General features: G+C 33.3%; 2 protein-coding genes across 19 annotated transcripts in view; both read left to right on the top strand.

Annotated features, from left to right (window-relative positions):
* LOC125650596 (synaptotagmin-14-like) overlaps window positions 1-8,719 on the top strand; it is a 33,441-nt gene extending 24,722 nt beyond the window's left edge. For 6 of the 10 annotated variants that reach the window (XM_048879027.2, XM_048879026.2, XM_048879024.2 and 3 more), the window contains 6 exons: window positions 239-521; window positions 1,001-1,158; window positions 2,629-2,818; window positions 3,291-3,329; window positions 5,292-5,504; window positions 5,765-8,719. In XM_048879027.2, coding sequence (XP_048734984.2) covers window positions 239-521; window positions 1,001-1,158; window positions 2,629-2,818; window positions 3,291-3,329; window positions 5,292-5,504; window positions 5,765-5,865 — 984 coding nt within the window. In that variant the 3' untranslated portion in view covers window positions 5,866-8,719. The remainder of the gene's footprint in view (window positions 1-238; window positions 522-1,000; window positions 1,159-2,628; window positions 2,819-3,290; window positions 3,330-5,291; window positions 5,505-5,764) is intronic. The other 4 variants (XM_056166347.1, XM_056166346.1, XM_056166345.1 and 1 more) reach the window with 1 other exon arrangement.
* Window positions 8,720-9,287: 568 nt separating this feature from the next.
* Window positions 9,288-19,333, top strand: part of LOC125649680 (uncharacterized) — a 219,428-nt gene continuing 209,382 nt past the window's right edge. For 5 of the 9 annotated variants that reach the window (XM_056166343.1, XM_056166342.1, XM_048877386.2 and 2 more), the window contains exons 1-3: window positions 9,289-9,516; window positions 9,674-9,743; window positions 11,369-11,485. In XM_056166343.1, coding sequence (XP_056022318.1) covers window positions 9,470-9,516; window positions 9,674-9,743; window positions 11,369-11,485 — 234 coding nt within the window. In that variant the 5' untranslated portion in view covers window positions 9,289-9,469. Of the gene's footprint in view, window positions 9,517-9,673; window positions 9,744-11,368; window positions 11,486-19,333 lie in introns of all 9 variants that reach the window. The other 4 variants (XM_056166339.1, XM_048877385.2, XM_048877384.2 and 1 more) reach the window with 1 other exon arrangement.

Genomic DNA, 19,333 nt, shown 5'->3' with positions numbered 1-19,333 from the left:
ATGAATACACTACATTTTACTGAGAGAATAAAACTTGGGGTGCAAAACCACTTCTGGTTTGAAGAACATCAGATAGACATAATTCTAATATAAGGCAAATCTCCCAATGATTTCCATGTTACTCCTGAAATATGAGGAAGAGATGCTGAGTAAATAGAAAATCATGGTTGGTGTTGTTACAGAGTGCAGAAATTGATATGGTTGTGATTTATTTACAATTTTTCTTGAATTTACACAGGAGCACCTGTTTGATGTCAGTGACATGGATCGAGAGGAACCATCATTAATTTCAAAATGCGGCAGTCTGGAGATGACATTTAAGTACAACCCGGACCGGGGGAAGATGGCAATCACAATCCACCAAGCACAGGACATCCCAAGTAAGGAGAGGGGCGGGGCCAGTAATACACAGGTCAGGATCCTGCTGCTTCCCACCAAAAAGCAACGCTACAAAACTAAAGTCAAAGCTGGGGAAAACCCAGTGTTCAGTGAAAACTTTGTCTTCAACAAGATTCCTCAAGGTAAGGAATTTTAAAAACTTAAAAAGTGTTTTATATCTAATTGCTTAATTTTGTTTAGTTATTGTGAAATATTACAAATTATTAAAAAAAAAAATGAATCAGGACTGTAATATCTATGTTAGATAAAACTGATTTTGATGCTGTAAATTATGCCAAGTATCTGTTTTCCACAGTTTTGTAAGGAAGAAGATATACAGTGTCTGGGAAATTTTTCTCCCTGTTGTACTTTCACACATTTTGTCCTTATCCTAAATGACTGGCTGACTTTAACATTACATATTACTTTAAAGTACATGTAGCTGAAAAAGAAAAAAATGTAAGCTTTGCAATCATGGGTGAATTTACAATGGGACAAATTTTTTCTCTCGATATGTCTAGGCAAATTAGCATGGAACAAAAATTTTATCATTAATGATTTTTCTGTGAAATATATTCATATAAATCGATCATTCAAAAGCTGATTTTAATTATCTCTGCAGAGGAAGTTTATGACATGGGGATGCGAATTCGGCTGTATGGCATGGAACGGATGCGCCGTGAACGTATGATCGGGGAGACAATTATTGGCTTTGCGTCGCTAAATCTGGACGTCACTTCCACCCACTGGATCATTCTGGAGCCGCGGAGTAACCTCAGTGTAAGTGGGACTATAGGGTTCTAAATAAATGTCTTCATTATCAAGCCTTAGGAAAAGGGAAATTAATTTTTTTTTACTCTCTACATGTAATTGGGCTGTAAAGGCTGAGATTGCAGATGGATTTATTCACAGCAGAAAGCGAACATTGACCCACAATAATAACAGATAATATTAAACAAGTGACACTTGTATAGTATCAGGGTTGCAATTAAAAAAGTATCAGATATCAAAACTTCATACTTCTGTAAATATTAAGTAAATATGATCATTATATAGGATGCAACAATGCAGACTAGTTATACTTCTATAGGAAATGTGAGACCACTCAAAAGTATTTATACATAACGGGCAACTTCCTAGGGTCTTGGCATATTGGCAGGTGCCGTATAGTAATCACTGTGTCTGTCTGTCAGTCTGTCTCTTTGTTCATCAGCACTTTCTATGGCATGTAATAACTTAAGTTTCCGTGGGAAGATTTTCATAAATTTTACACATGATACTTGGATTAGGCAGAGGAAGACAAACCCTTTTGATTTTCAGATTTATTGGCTTTGTCTTTGCAGAGTTATTGGACTTATAGAACATTTTAACATGAATAAGATAATAGCACTTTTTTGTGGCATGCAGTAACTTGATATTACTTGAGAAGATTTTCATAGAACTCAGATTCTTCACATTCTTATTCACTCTATCTTTCTGTAATCAGTCTGTCCATTCTTCAGCATTTTTTATGACACACAATAACTTTCTTGGGAATATTTTCATAAATTTAAACCTCGCTCTTTTGATGATTTTCAGATTTATTGCGAGTTCTATTGTGACTTGTCAGTGTTTTAGTACACAATAATTATTAACAGTCATCACTGTTGGCCAGATAATAATGTAAAAACAATGAAATTCCAAGGAAATCACAGATAGAAAATCAGTGCAATCCACCTGCACAATAATAAAACTTTAGGGGATGAATATTAAAGATAATGTTTTGAAATTTCACAAAATGAATTACAAAAAAAGCTAAAACAAGTAAATGCATGCTGACATAGACCTTTATATTCACACAGCTTTAACCATTGTTCTCTATGTATACTGTATAATGGATATTTTCTGCGGTTATCCATTTTGTGGAATTTCAAGGATAAGAAAAATCGGAAAATATTACATTCGCAAAAAATATACATTTCAATACATATAGGTATAGGTAGGTATAATGCCACCGCAGAAATTGAAAACGCAGAATACAATTTGATACCTATCAGGGATTGGATCGCAAAAATTTCCACCTGCAGAAAATACCCATTATACAGTACAACATGGGAAACACATGTAAGGAGAGTGTGTCCTAAGTATTAAGAATTATGCTAGATTGTCTTTTTGTAATTCTATAATTATATGGGTAAATATTATTCAAATCAAAGCAATAAAAGTAAGTTTTCATCCTGGTTAATGATTCCGGTATTACTTATTTTGCAGGCTGCAGACTCGCGATTTGACGTGTCCAGTTTATCACGCAGTGACAGTGCATCATCCACGCAGTCCATGCAGCATGGAGGAATGCCAGAACTTCTGCTGGGCCTGTCGTATAATGGCACAACTGGACGACTGCAGGTGGAGGTCATCAAGGGAAGTAACTTCAAAAACATGGCCATGACAAGACCCCCAGGTAAGATGCTGATGCTGTCAATGTGTTTGACTTTGTGTGAGAATGTGTGAAGTGATCCCAGTATTGTATCCTTTAATGATAATAGAGTTGGTAATTAGTTTTATTGATGCTCAGAATATGGATTTTTATTATGGCTAGGTTTTACGATGGTAGGTTGTTTTGATTCACTGGTCCATGAATATTTAGTTGGATACATAACTTTAAGATGGTGTACATTAAATGCTGGTATCCAGCTGTCATCAAGATTAAAGTTCTTTTTGATAATTGGTATAGTAGTTTTTTCTTGGTGTTTTCATTTTTCAATTAGTTTTATTTTATGCTTGATTCTAAGGATATTATACTTGTCCATGTTTTGTTGAGTTTTGATTCTGAACTAAAGATTAGAGCTGGTAGAACAGCATTTGATTTGTCATTTTTTATTGAATGAATTCAGAACTGTTTGATCTAAATTGAGATAATATATCATTTGTAGCACTACAGAAGTCTTCAAGTCAGTTTGTCAAGAAGCTAGGTGCCTAGAGATTTGTATGATAAGCATGTTAGGGGAAATGAACTAGTGTCTTGGGATTCTCTGACAATGGTCTATATGATGAGGGATTGACTCTGCATGAGTAGGCATTTTCACTGTGGGGCAATGGTACCTCACATATCATCCTGTACAAAGCCATTGTCGGAAACCCACGGTTGATTACGCTTCGTTCCCCTCTCCATCACCCATGGGTCCATTCATTTTTACTCGCTCAGTCTCATGAATAATGAATTAGGCAATTTGATTGGACGCTCATCATATACCTTGAGCGAATTTGTCCAATCAACAAGAAGCTTTCAACCCAATTTCGGTATACAATTCTTGTGATAGCAAAGTTAAGTTGATGCTACCTTTAAAAACAAGAGTTCCTTTACTATAACGATTACTTTGATTGGACGATATTTTTAAATATTTATTCATGAGAACGAGCAAGTAGGAATGAATGGACCCACGGGTGATGGAGAGAGGAACGAAGCGTAATCAACAGTGGGTTTCCGACGATGCTGCGAAGCAAGCATGAACTTTTGTTTATCTACGTAAGATATCCAAACTGGCCAGTCTTAAAACGAGAACAAATTCAATGGATTACTTGAAAAAAGACATCTTTCATGAATGGCATCTGTAAACGTCCCTATAGTCTTGATGCCAATTTTTTAGTAGATAATGAGGTATAACAATAGAAAATTGAGCAATTGATAAACGGGGCGTGTTTATAATCTTCTGTTTGAAAGACATCGACCTGTCAGCCAAACTGGCAAAACTTGATTTCTTTTGACGAACTCCTTTCTACAATGTGGAATCATTGGATTTCAAAGGAGCTCAATTTCATGGGATGTTGTGGATCTTTAACAAAATACAGAAATTATTATGTTTCAATATACAGAAAGCATATAAATGATATTACATCCCAACAACAGTATAAAATATTGGCTATGTACGAAAATTACCGCCACAAATTTAAAGGATTCCATTGTATAGCACGATATATAAGTTGAATTATCCAATGTGTTGTTGAAATCCTTTTACATACACTAGTAATGTTAAACATTAATTAAGATAAATTAATGTATAACCAGCTAAGTATGCTAATTGTTTTCAGGTAGCCATTAATTAACCTGACACTTTGAAAATAAAAATAAGGAATAATTTGCTTTGAAATGTTTACCATATATGGATCAGTCTTTAGATCTATTATGTGCTTTCTACAAATAATAAAAAATAGAAATTTCAAACTTTATGGGTGTCTGGTATCAATGTAGCCAGATAGTAGAGATGTGGTTTGCATGCTGTTTAGGGGTCTAATAAAGTAGTTTTGTTACACACAGACACATTTAGGTAATTTTGGAATCGACCCGAAGGTTTCTGTTCCATACAAGGTTAAAGGATATGTGTAGTTTCTGAAAATAGAACACTTTGTAACTACATAATGCTCCATTTTCATGACCATTCTTCTTTTACTTCACAATCTTTTAATAAATCCATGGTATATAAAGAAATATGTGTAATTTCTGCACATTTCCTTCTAAGTGAGCTGTCATAAGGATATCCGGTATCAAATGTTGATATTTTATGATATTTACATTTCCAGTGTTTTTGCATTTGATATCTTTACAAATTGTAGTGATAGCCATTTCCTCATGAATGCATTGCAGTTGTGAACAATGCATGTATGAATTTTCACAATATAGTATGTCTATGTTAACAGCTGGGAATTTCAACAGAAATGAAATTAGAATGTAAATATGAAAAATGAATTTGATTAATTTTTGAAATACTTGAGGCTATGGACTGCAAACCTTCATGAAATTTGCAACTTTCATACCCTGTTTTTTTCAAAGATGAAATTTATTTTGTATCAAAATCTATACTTGGTACACAGTTTAGTGAATGCAGACATTGATCAGAAGTATATATAACAAAGTCTATATTGTGACACTATTGCAGACACTTACGTAAAACTGACATTGATGTCCCCAACTGGACAGGAAGTAGCTCGTAGTAAGACGTCCGTACGCCGTGGTCAGCCAAACCCACTATTCAAGGAGGCGTTCATGTTCCAGGTGGCGCTGTTTCAACTAGCAGAAGTCACTTTAATGGTGTCTGTTTACAATAAACGGAGCATGAAGAAAAAGGACATGATTGGATGGTTTGCACTTGGTATGAATTCTACAAAATTGGTACAACTTTTGAAAATTTTTTTTAGATTTTTGTAGACCATGAAAAGATCACAATTATGGTAACAGTGTCATTTGAAATGAAGAATTATTTGTAAATAGGGTTTTGACATAGGTATTCTAAGACATGCATATGATGGCAATGATGATGATGATGATGACAATGACAATGATGATGATGATGACGATGATGATGACAATGATGATGATGATGGCAATGATGATGATGATGATAATTTGTAGGTTTAAACAGTAGTGGGGAGGAGGAACAGGCCCACTGGACAGATATGAGGGAGTCCAAGGGGGATCAAGTGTGCCGCTGGCATGTACTTCTGGAGTCCTAGGTTCTACACACAGGAAACAGAATACGAGAGATGAGGGATATGAAACAGAGGTTGTGATCCATGGATAGACCGACTTTATAAAGAAAATAGCCCACACAATAAAATGAAAGAGTTTCCTAGTACCATTTGACCAAATTTGTATGCACCTAGAAAAAATAAATGCACCATGTATAGCTTTAACCCAGTAATGAATACATGTACTGATAAGATTTTTCTTTATTCTCTGAAAAGTTGATTTCACATGTTTACAAAGAAGGTGTTATTATTTCTCATTTAAACACTAGAAACAATGGCATAAAACTAAAAGTCTCTACAACCAAAAATATAAATAAAAAGTAGAGAAGCAATTACATTGTGTTCAAAAGTGTCCACTTATGGTTTAACTTTTATCTACTTACAGGATACTGAAATGAAGAGACACGCTATATATATAATTGTTTACCATTCATATTTCCCATTTAGTATTCTGCATAGCTGTTTCTTCATTTCTATGTATTGATTTCAACAGTATTAACTTGAATATTGAGACAAGTATTGCAGAAGTTTGTGTGCCTCCGTACTTACGTCGACGTTACAGCTTCTCTGCTGTGCTATTTATGGGGTGTTTTTTTTTATCCTGAAATCATAATTTTACCTACTCTTGAAGTCCGTTTCATATCATGGACTCTTGAAATTACCAACACAGCCTGTACTATAATGTCAGCTGATTTTTTTCTACAGCAGTTTTCATGTTTTCTTATAAATCATATTTGTTTCATAGTTTGAAGTAGATCATAGTACATCTTGATCATTCGATTATTTCTTTTAAATGAATATTTGGAGATTACAGTTAAAAGTACTTATAAGTCTGCTTCATGGTTCCATCTTTGTCTCGCTGATGTGATATGTACATTTATTTTGACATATACCAGTATGGCACATTGCCATCATTCAGCGTACTAGGGTGTATACAGAAAAGTTATATTCCGTAAAATACTGAATTTTACATACAGATATAGACGTGTAGTAAAAAAAATATCTGTACATATATTTGTTGCTAAATTGACTAAAAGTTCTTTATTTTATCAACCTGAGTGCTAAGTCGGTTTATAAATGATTAGTGCTCTGAGTAGAAGGTGGGGTGTCCTAACAGAAGGTTGTGTTTTACAAGACTTACATTCCAAGCACTGATATATTATATAATTATTATCCTAATTTACATTCTAATTCATTGTTTTATTCAGGTTGGTTGTTTTTACAGTATGAAATCCATAATGCTTTAATCTAGTAATTTGATGTTCAGTTTTATATTAATCAATGCTGCAATATTTAGCAGTCAACTTTTACGACATTCTTGCTGATAGTCTCAAATCGTACAAGACATGTTCTTTTCTCCAGTCGATATTGTGTATGTTAGTAATGGTAATAGGACTATTTATGATGTGAATCTAATAATTGGCTCTTTTAAATGACTGCATACTCTTAAACACAATTGTCAATCATTTTTGATTTTTAGAAAATTGTTTGCAGAATTTCGAAAGCTTGATGAAAAAGCTGCACATTTACAGATCATTTTCCTTTCCTCAAATAGTGATGAGTTTTGTGAAAATATATGTATAAAAAATCTCATTGGTAGAAATATTAATCTTGTTCATGCAGTCGTTCTGTTTTAGAAAACTGGCGCTGAAAATAATGATTGTCGACAAAAAATTATGACAGACAATAAAGATGTCAAATTACAAGAAATGTCACACAATTAGTTTTAACTATTACCATGGCTGTGCGTGGTTACGTAAGAATTGAAGTCTGAAAATAATAAATGTACATCTATTTGTACAAAATCTCTTGGGCTTGAATTTTCTTATTTTTTCAGGAGCCAAATTAGATCCACATCATATTTAGAACCCTGTGTTGATTTTTGTGTTTTGATATTTTATTAGTAAAGTGTTAAGTATACGATGAATTCTAGACTTGTTGGAAATTCACTTAATTGATCGCAGGTTGTATTCTGTCAATTCCATGCAATTTCCACCAAATTATGCGTAATATTGTTTTATTTTATAGGCATGTTGACTTGTATTGTTTTTAAGATGAGTTTATTTATACATCTGTTACTGTGTAGAAAATATGTAGTGTTTTGTTCTGAAAGTGCAAATACTGGTTTAGATTTTGGTTGTGAATCTCATTGTTGGGGTAGGAGTTATAAGTATACAATTTAAAATTCATCAACAGAGCACTTTGCTGTTATGAGTTTCTGCTTGTATATTTTAACCCCATTTATTTTTGCCGTTTTCATCCTTTTTGTCTTTGATACTTTGAGAAGAGATTTAAAGTGAAGTTGATATGAAATGGGTAATATCACTTTTAATGACATTATGACAGTAGGGCAAGTTTACAATGAGTGAATTTGTTTATCTAATATTTGTTTTATGTAATGAAATACCACAAACTGAAAAGTTACAAAAATGTCAAATTTTATGTTTATAATCTTTAATGTGCAAGACAATTTACTGAGAATATTATATGTGTATTTTTTATTGTCAATTACATTAATTTCCACTCTCACTGGTAATTAGTTCACAGAAGGTGAAAAAAACAACAACCAAGAACTGTTTTTAAAATAATGTCATTAATCAAACTACAACTACAGCAGATCACAGAAGAAAAAATGGATTGATTCAATGCCAGCATGTTTTGTTATTGTGATATATAAATGTTGTTAATTGTTTAGTTGTAAATTTGACTTTTATATGACCTAGAACTGTTCTTGAAGGTTGTTTTTTTTTTTGCAGTAAATGATGGCATAATTGTTCAGAACTGTTAATGAGAAATAAATTGTTCAGTAAAGATCAAATAAAAACTTAATAAGTTTCAATGAGGTGTTGTTATTTAAACAGTGTGCTGGACATGGGTATATATAGATTATAATGCAAACAAAGAAATTATGAGTAAGAAAATGAGATGGGTGCAATTCTTTTAACAAAAGTCAATATGACAGAATGAGATTGCTTATAAACTTTAACCAGGTACATGTACTAATGAGAAACTCTTGTGTTTTGTAATAAACTGGTTTGGAAGAGTTATGTCTCTTTCCACTAACAATCTTTATTTTATAAGGTAGATTAAAACCATGGGATAATATTATTTCTTGCATTTCTCCGATAGATATATGAATAAAAAATCTTTTTCTTTTTTCTTCTTTTTTTCAATTTGAGAAAATGGAACCAATAGACCGCTCATATATAGATATATATTTTTTATTGGGGGGGGGGGGGGGGGGGGGATCTCCTTGTGCAAGTATTCGATTTCAAATCCTGTAGAAATGGTGAAAGCTATATCATATTTAAAACCTTTTTATTGTCTTATTGTTAGTCATTAAAATAAAATAAGATACAGTATTAATCGGATATGTTTATATTTAAACATCTTTGGACCGCCCACCTCATGTTTGACCTGAACGACTCTGAGTTGTAGACTCATTCAAACATTCAGCTAACCCCGATCACTCAGCCGTGATAAGTTGTGGGAATGACTGAGAGGTTGGCGGTGTAGTGCAGTGTAAGTCAGTGAAAATGACATTTTACATGGATTTTTTTTTACCGGGAATTGTAGAGAATGATTAAATATGAGCAATGTAAAAGTAGCTGTCCGTGTTCGCCCACTTAGTCAACGGTAAGTCGATATTGATACTTTTAGAAAGTTGCAACTTGCAGAACTTCAGTACTTCGTACATAATCTGTCAAGGTGTTGATATTATTTCCCAAATGAACAGACAATTATTATTGATTTATAACGACATTTATTTATTTTCCCGCGTGTTTTATTATAGAGAAAAGGATGGCAATAGCAAATCAATTGTGGAGGTTCACGGGGACAGTCTCAGTATCCTCAATGCGAAGGTAGGCGTGGATCTAATAATTCTTGGTGTGGTATACGTGCTTCACATAGTTAATGCTGTATGACTTTGTCAGAACGGGATATGTTTAAAAGTTTCCTGTATCATATGATGTAATACGGATACATTTATATTCCCCACAGAAGTGAAACCTGTGCCCCCATAGGTAATGTTTAAATAGTGAATATCCAGTATGGTACACTACATGATGTGTTGGTCAGTGCCCTCCAGAGTTTATTTTAATGAGTGTATTATGACTGCTTATCCATGGTTTGCTTCAAGGTAGAGATATAAAGCACAGAGCACTTGCTCTTTTACAGCTCATATGTTGCTCATTAAGCCCCTGCTGTGGGGCAGCTGGCAGACTCCATAAACTTGACAGATACCATCTCCCTAATATTCTGTTACACTGTAACAATAGGCTTAAAATCATCATGTTCATCCTTCATTAAAGTATCTCAAAGCTCATCATAATCTGCAGAAAAATAGATAAAACTTTCATATTTTAAGTTTATTTTTGATAAAGATATATTTTCATTTATAACTGATACCATTTTTGTGATAGATACATTTAGTGTTAGGTATATTGTAGTTTTGTGATCTTTGATTTAACTAAGTGAATGATTTGTGTTTACCCTTTACATGTATAATCATGCATGCACAGGATTGATAATACAAGTGAATAAGTTCTTTAAATCATATTGGTTTGCATTACAAGTGTACCAATCATACATAAAAGTAGACTAGTTCTTATTTTATGACACATTGGGTGGCAGTTAGGGCCTGAAGATTTAAAAGGAGTGAAAGCCCAAATGACTTGAGAATTTTTTCAGCCTCTCCCTACAGGAGATTTTTCCCAGCAAAGGCATAATTAAGAAATTTGTTTTTAATTGTGTAACAATCCCAAATTTTTTCAATTGTTTTCAATATAAAGGTACTCTCAACAAATAATTTAATATATATATGACTAAAACTGGATTCGTTTCAAACAGCATGTCACAAAATTGGCAGATATCAATTAAACAGTTTGGATCTAACAATCGGACTCTGATTAAATCAGATGGCTTTGAACTTTGAATATGTGTAATCGTATCATGATAAAGCTTACTGTTAAGGTAGGCAGTATTGAAGGAATATACTTGAAATAATAAATTTAATACACAATAAAACTGAATGAACACTGATTAGTTTTAAAGATTTAATCCTGCTAGACAAATAGGTTTTTCTAATAATTAACTTCAGAGTGTAGAGTTTTCGAAAAAGTAAATGTGGAGGACAAGAGGTACATTGTTGTGAGATTATACAAAGCTTACTAAACTTTCTAGTGCTCTAATGCTAAATCAATTTTAAAGTAATGACTTGCATTTTTAATTTTAGATTTATATATATATTGAATAAAAATTGCATTATGATTATATCTACAATAAAATATATATGATTAAAGTTTGCCCCAAAAAAATAAACATCAGAAAACAGACATTTTTAAACTTTGGTACTTTCGTGTTTGATTAAAAAAGGAGTCGGGGGGGGGGGGGGGGGGGGTGGCGGCGTTAAAATGTGTACATTTATATTATTAGCCCACTTTCTCACAAAGCAATATCTTGTTAATATTGGTGGACATAATTTCAGGTGGATCAATCCACAGAATACGGTGACAGTAGAGAAAGAATCAAACATTTCACATTCGACTACTGCTATGATTCGAGCGGAGCACCTCAAACCCCTGGATACGCCTCACAGCAACTGGTAAGAAACAACAGCTTGTAGTAGTCCACCCATCAATGACAACCCCCATCCTCCTCCCCCTTATCATACAACACAATTTTGAAATCAACATTACCAAAGACGCCACTCAGATTTTAAGTAGAGGGTAGTATAGAAAAATATTAAAAGGGATCTGGGAGTCCTATGCTCTCTTTACACAACAGACTGAAAGTCAGTGGAATTGAAATTCCCTAGGTCTGAGGGACAGCACTGAAGCACTTTACTGAGGAAAAAGGAGTTTGAAGTTCACCTAATCTAATGATTACATCTGATAATCATACCATTTTTTAGCAAGTTGTTTGCATAAATGCGGCTGATCATGCATTGTTGGTTTATTTCAGAACTGTCTTGGAGTCTTTTTTGTCCAATGCTTTTGCTGGTCTTCTGATAGTGTGGCTAACATAAATAGATTATGTGTTTACCATGTTTATTTTGTCTAAATATAGGGCCTTGTGTATTCAAATAGTAACAGCTGGTCAACCATAGTGTATACAGTTAATAGATCTGGCAATCCATTGCTGTAAATGTGTGTGTACTACATTCCATGGGAAAAAAGATTAGCATGTGTACATGTGTTTACACATGTATTGATAAACGTGCAAAGTGGTGATACATGTATTTCAACAAGTTCTTGTAGAATGCTCCTGTATATTGATTGAATTCATGTTCCACTTTTGAAGTATCATTGTCCAATAGATAATTGTATGATATTGAATATTAAATATAGTCAGATTTTAATTTCAAATCATTGGAATCTTCTCCTGGGTGGGTTGTGTATTGACATAGATTAGTATGTAAAGGACTTAGATTAGACTAGAATGATTTAAAAAATACAGCCCTGTATGGGGTTATTTCACAAACCAGTAATCAAAGGTGTTTGCTTTCTATTGATATGGCTGAACTGGGCTTTGTTTAACAACAAATATATATTGTAAGCACTTTACAATCAATGGACCCACTAAATCTTGGCCACATTGTTTTCCTGGGGGGTGGGCTACTGCATTCCTAGGAGTAAGAAGGTCTATTTTGTTAAGAGTTTGTTTGGAGAGAGAGTGATGTAGGTGAATCTTTTGTCAAGTGAAATTGATTCTTACCCCCAATATCTACAGAGTTTTTACAGAGAGCTGTACCTTGGCTTCAATTTGTATATTTGTCTCCACCATTAAAGGTTATTGATAGGTATATAGATAAGCATAGAGAACTGTCACTTTACGTCCAGGTCCAGCACCTAAAACAGTCAATGATTCTCAGTACTGAGTAGTGCTTGCTGGCGATTTTTTTTTTATGCAAGTACACAACTTCAAGAAGGCAATGCAGTTTGTTCAATTGATGACCAGGTACTGAATTGCCTTGACCTGCTGGTTCCACATATGGAGTGTTCCTTGGAGCTAATTGGTCAATATGCCTGGAGTGTACACAAGCAGATGCTTTGTTTCCTGTTTAGTTTACATAGTGATAAATGTGCTTTAAAATTTCATAGAATAAGAGTGGATGAAATGATAAAATGAAATATCTTATGATAAAGGGGCCACATTGTGTGGGTATAAGTGGTCTTTGACACAGTTTTAAGACCCGGGGATCAATTCAGAGGTTTTGGAGTTTGATGTACTTTTTAACGGCTCTCTATTGAATAAGTCTATCTGATTTCTGCATAATTTTGACAGGTAATCGGAAGTGACCATTGAAGGCTCAGTTGCATTATATTTCAAACAATAGACTCCCCACTTAAAGTGGCTTTTCAAAAAATATAGAAGGAGGGGATCATCTGGTGAATGTTTAAATCTGTTTGTGTCGACACTGTAATGAAATCCTCAGTTGGAAATGATTTTGTATTCATTGAATTTTATGAGATAATTCTGATTGAGAATTTAAATATGCTATTGGTTTATTGTCAGAAAGTTTGTCTGTGGGATCTGGCAATGTATGGCCAGCGTGTGTTTTACTGTTGAGAGATTCTTTATGCTGTCCTTGGTTGGTTCAATCTTGCCATATACTAAGTATAGACAAATAAAGTTGCTATGACAAAAATGGTAGTCTACAAGGAACAGGGTTGTGTGTTTGGTTTTTTAAGGCAAACATTGATACCAGGTCTTGATATTAATGTTTATTTTGATATCATATGTAGTACTTAATGTGTCAAACTTTAGAAATTGGCCGACATGGATCAATATTTTATAATTTTAAGTAGCACTCCTCTTATTGAATGTACTTCTGTTGAATGGGATTTTCCTCGATGGCACCATAACATGTTAATCAAGTCACTTTTTTACGCTATGGTAGACAGTTCTCTTGTCAATCTGTTTGTCAGTTTCAAAGTGAAGATCCCTGTTGGAAGCTTTGATCTTGTGTTTGCTTGCCTGGCATGTGCGAGGTAAAATCGGAAAATGAAATGTCTGTGTGCATGAACCTTATACCATGCACAGTTAAAACCTTGTTATTGTCTGTAAAAAGATTTGGTTATGGAAATAAAACAGGTGTGAGTGAGTTGTCTAGTTCTACAGTACTGGTAATACTCTTGCATTGTCATGATTGTGCAAGCTAGGTGCTATTGCTCTGCTCTAAGATTTTGAACTCATCAGCTGATTTGTAAATTGCAATGCATAGGGATTTCTATCTGATTTTAATATTTACACTGATTACAACAAGTCATCTCCCACCTATTTAGCTGGAGTAGTTCTGTATTTGCTGACTATGGAAAAGGGGTGACTCGTTTGATTGCCTCTGTTAAGTATCTGGGCCCCCTAGTATTGACAATTTTGCTGGGGTTGGATGAACAGACAGTGATGAGAAGTCTATACAGGCTGACCTGATAACATTGTGTAAGGACAATCTTCATTATGGGCAATCCCTTGTGAAGTTCTAATGGAGCATAAGTTTTGCATTATTTAAAATTTGTTGTATAAAGCAATAATGAATGATTATTATGTAATGTTTGACATAGAGATGAAGAGTTATGCATGTGAGATATTTATATCTATATTTTTGTGTGCGGAATGGAATTCAGGTCTTCTTCAATCTTGGCTTGCTTATTATAAATTTTTTTTAAAGATCTTGATCTAGATGTAGATATTGAGGAAAAATTATTGAGGGATCAAAACATTTTATCTTGACAAAGGGGTGTTAAGCGAAAGATTGTTATCACTACTTGATCAGTGAAGTGATAAGGGCTCCGTTTAGATGTCTGGATTGACTACATGAATTATTGCAAACATGTTCTATCAGATCTTGCAACAAAATGTAAGAACTAAGCAATGTGCAAGCGGGCAGAGGTGAAAATTATTTGTTGAAGAGCCATTTAATGAATTTTGAATTGTTTTGTAAATAGTGACTTTTCTCAACTATGAGCACACTCTGTCAGAGTGAAATATTTTTTTGAATAAATAAGATGGAAGATGCAGATTCATGCAAACTAATTTGTTTAACATGCTTAGATATTTACATTATACTTGGCCTTTCTTTTTTATGCTCCCCTTTGAAAAAGAGGGCATATATTGGTTTGCACCTGTTGGTATGTTGGTTAACTCTGGGGAAGACCCAAATGTTGTCTGTTCAATATCTTGAGCTTCAAAAGAATGAATTTGGGGTCAAAGGTCAGGGGTCAAACTATTTCGGACATAAGAATATGTTGTCTGCTTAATATCTTGAGAACACAAGTTGCTTGATCTATCAAAGTTGGTGCTATTGGTATCCTTAAGGAGTAGGTGAGCCTTATTGATTTTGAGGTCACAAAGGCTAAAGGTTACATCCATGTCCAAGGCTGAGTGCAATGTCAATATTGACTATCTTATCACTATCATTTCATATTTTATGTGATCAATGGAATTTGTAAATTTTGAAAATAATGGATGTCTTATGTGCAACTGATCGCAATGTCAATATCAGCAATATTATGTCAATATTGTATCGATGTTAACCATACAGTGTAATTGAAGTAAATTGATGTAATATACTGGAGAAAGTTATATCGATATTGACAAAATTATGATGTTGTATTGATATCAATAGTGATTAGTAAAATTTGTTTTTAAAGTTAATTAAAGGTTTATAATAATGCTTGTAATTATTATGTTGAATGTTTTATATATCTAATTTGGTATTATAATTACTTTGTAAAAGTTATCAACTTTGCTGTATCTGTATTAACATCCCTATGTTTCAATCACTCCTAAAGAAAACTTCATTTTAAGCTTTATTATATTGACTTAACAGACAAAAATACAAATGTACATACATACAAATATATAAAAAAAAAACCCACTAAGTAACAAGTGCAACAACCATAAACTGCAAAACAATCATAATTCTATTTCGATACGATATCGTCTATATCAACAGCAAGGATATCTTCAAAAATTAAAATTACTCATACATAAAACACACATAGAAACACAGGCAATAACTAATGTCTGCTAAAGGACTTATAATTTGATACGATATTGACAGCAGGGAAACTTTGCAAGCCCAAATTACACCTTAATATACAGAAGTATAAAACACAAAAAACTGGGTGATAATGATCATCTCGCTGTAAATCAATATCGATTATATCAACAGCAAGGGAAACTCTGCTAGCTCAAATTACACATAGGTATACGGGAGCACAAAACACACACAGACACACGGGCAATAACAACCATCGATCCGCTAAGCAATCATAAATTAATATAGATACGATATATCATCGATATTAACACAAATTTCATTGAAAAGCTTTGCAAAGCACAAATTACACCTACATGATTATATAAGAGTATATAAAAACACAAATTAACATGGATGGTAATGAAAATCTGTTAAATAACGAATCGATATCAATACGATATTGTCAACAGCAAGGGAAACTTCATCATGTTCAGAAAATTATTGTTTAAATACTAAATTAATTAATCATAACAACTATAACTGTTAATTATGTCACATAATTCGATATCAATTTGATATTGATACAATATTGTTGATTTCGTAACTACATCGTGTCTTGGACATAACTCAACGGTCAGGATCAGACTACTCTGGAAATGAGAAAATATTGTTTGCTCAATATTTTGAAAACCCTTTGCTTGATAGACATCAAACTTAGTCTGCTGGTTTCCTTTATTTTTGACGATCATTAATTGATGTTTGACCCTTATCAATATTGCCACAACATGGGGGTGTGGATATATGTTTCTAAAACATTTCCTCTTGGTTTATCTTTTAAATGAGAAAGAAGGTGTGATCTGTATAAAAAGAAATGCTTCTCTGATTCGACTATAATTCGAACAGTGTAAGTCGGAGGCTTCAACACTGAATTTTTAGTTGTAATAAAGGTCAGAGACGGTGAAGTTTGAGATCATAGAAAAACCTGGTATGCCATATTTAGTAGCCTCATTCTAATCTTTTAGAAACGGAAAAAATTCAATCATTTTTGGTAATGACCAATTTCTCTGACAGTGTGTTTGTTTGCTTTGACAGTGTATCTTCATGCTTTAATTGACAGTATATCTTCATGTTTTAACCGTGTATCTTCATGTTTTGACAGTGTATCTTCATGCTTTGACAGTATATCTTCATGTTTTGACAGTATATCTTCATGTTTTGACAGTATATCTTCATGTTTTGACAGTGTATCTTCATGTTTTGACAGTGTATCTTCATGTTTTGACAGTGTATCTTCATGCTTTGGCAGTATATCTTCATGCTTTGACAGTATATCTTCATGTTTTGACAGTGTATCTTCATGCTTTGACAGTGTATCTTCATGCTTTGACAGTATATCTTCATGCTTTGACAATATATCTTCATGCTTTGGCAGTGTATCTTCATGTTTTGACAGTGTATCTTCATGTTTTGAGAGTGTATCTTCATGCTTTGACACTATATCTGCATGCTTTGATGGTGTATCTTCATGCTTTGACAGTATATCTTAGACATGTTTTGACACTATATCTTCATGCTTTGATGGTGTATCTTCATTCTTTATTTGACAGTGTTTTTTGTTTCTTTCACACAGTGTATCGTCATGTTTTGACAGTGTTAAGAAATATGCAAAGCAGCAGTGTGTTTTTTGGTTTAAAAGTGTATTTTCTTGCTTTAATATATATTTTTTTTATGTCAGACATGTGCCTCCCAGGATTTTTTTCTGTTTGCCTGTTATGGAAAGTCTTGACTTATTCTGTTAATTTGCACCTTCCTTCTACATTCTTTCAACAATCGTAAATCTGCTACATTTAAAGGCGACAAGATTTATATATATTTTAAGGTAGATCACACTCAAACACTGAAATCAATATAAATACATCATGTACATTGATACATGTACACTTCATGAAGATAGTACAAAAATGCAATATTGCAAAGTTGTCATTCAAAGTCTCCACAGAATAAGAGAAATTTAGTGGGTTTTAGAGATCATTGAGGAATACGCAAGGCAGCAGATCTAGATTGGAGAAGTACATGTTATCATAAGCATTTAAATAAATCTTGAGCACTTGTATAGTTTTGCTGTTTAGAAAGCAAATACTCAGAAGTCAGAACAATTTAAACTGTTTTGAAAAGCAAGAATGGATCAGTATAATAATGAGTATATGTACAGGTGGAAAAAAAAAACTCGTTAACAAGTGTCAACAAACCACAACAACAAGGATTCCCAAACAGTGGTGTGCTGAATAAGGCTGAATAAGAATACGCCCAAGATCTTAAAGGGACTAGTTCACATTTTCCGGAAAAAAAATGTTTTTCACTTTTGATGTCAAAAATGTTGACAACCAAAATATGGACCTTCTGAATGCAAGGATAAGAGCAATATTTTAGCTTTAATTCTGTGTTATGTAAACAAAGACTTGAATATTTTTATGTAAACAAACAAACCAGTGAAATGTTAATTTTGTAATTTAAAGCATCATAATTTTGTACAGTCATAAATTTTAACTTTTAAATGACAGATTTTACCTAAAGTATACTTAAGATGTGATATATGTATAATAGACTTGGATCAATATCCATTAATTTATTTTGAAAACTTCGTAAACAATAACACACCTCAATCTTTGTTTTTAAAACAATAATAAACTCTCTATATATAATGAGCTTCTGTCATGATATATAACTTTAATTTTTTGTGAAACCTTATATACATATTAGACTGTAGATTTTGATAATCTAAAGTGAAAATCAAAATTGGGGGAAATTGTGAATCAGTCCCTTTAAGGACAGGAGAAATCTTCCATCCATTTTTATGAGAATGAACCATTGTTAGGTAAAGATACACATAATGGGATGTGAGGCAGCAGTGATGGCATGAAAAGATTTCCAGTCCCTATAATCAGGTGTATATAGTCCCAGGTATTAAAAGCTTGCAGAATACAATTTACTGTGAGCAGGATCGAAGCTTGCATGGATGGGGCATCAATATTAGCTTGATGAAATAAAAAGAAATACAAAGGAGGAATTGTTCTATGTGTGAGGTGTTTTATAAGAATTGACTTTTTATTGCATGATTATCCAAATCTACCTTTACATCTGTGTTAGGTAAGCCTGATAGCTTAGTTATGTATAATCACACTGAACCCTCAAAGTCATCCTAGGCCATCTTTTGTAATACTGGGCACCCAGGTAAAACTTGTCATATTGAAAGCTGTTTCTTGTTTGGTTTGAGACAAATCGCTCCGTATTACTAGGTTTCTGTGTTAATCAGAAGGTAACACTTCCCTAGTTTCAGCACGTCTTGTGTAGGCCGTTTTTGAAATGTCTTTGCTTCTAGATCATGTGGTCAGAATATGTACTAACCCTTTGCAATATGGGTTTATGAAATGGTCAGATGTAAAGCTTTTTTGGAGTTTTTTTTTTCTT

Source organism: Ostrea edulis, chromosome 5, assembly GCF_947568905.1.
Source record: "Ostrea edulis chromosome 5, xbOstEdul1.1, whole genome shotgun sequence".
NCBI lineage: Eukaryota > Metazoa > Mollusca > Bivalvia > Ostreida > Ostreidae > Ostrea > Ostrea edulis.
This window is presented reverse-complemented; position numbering and strand designations above follow the sequence as displayed.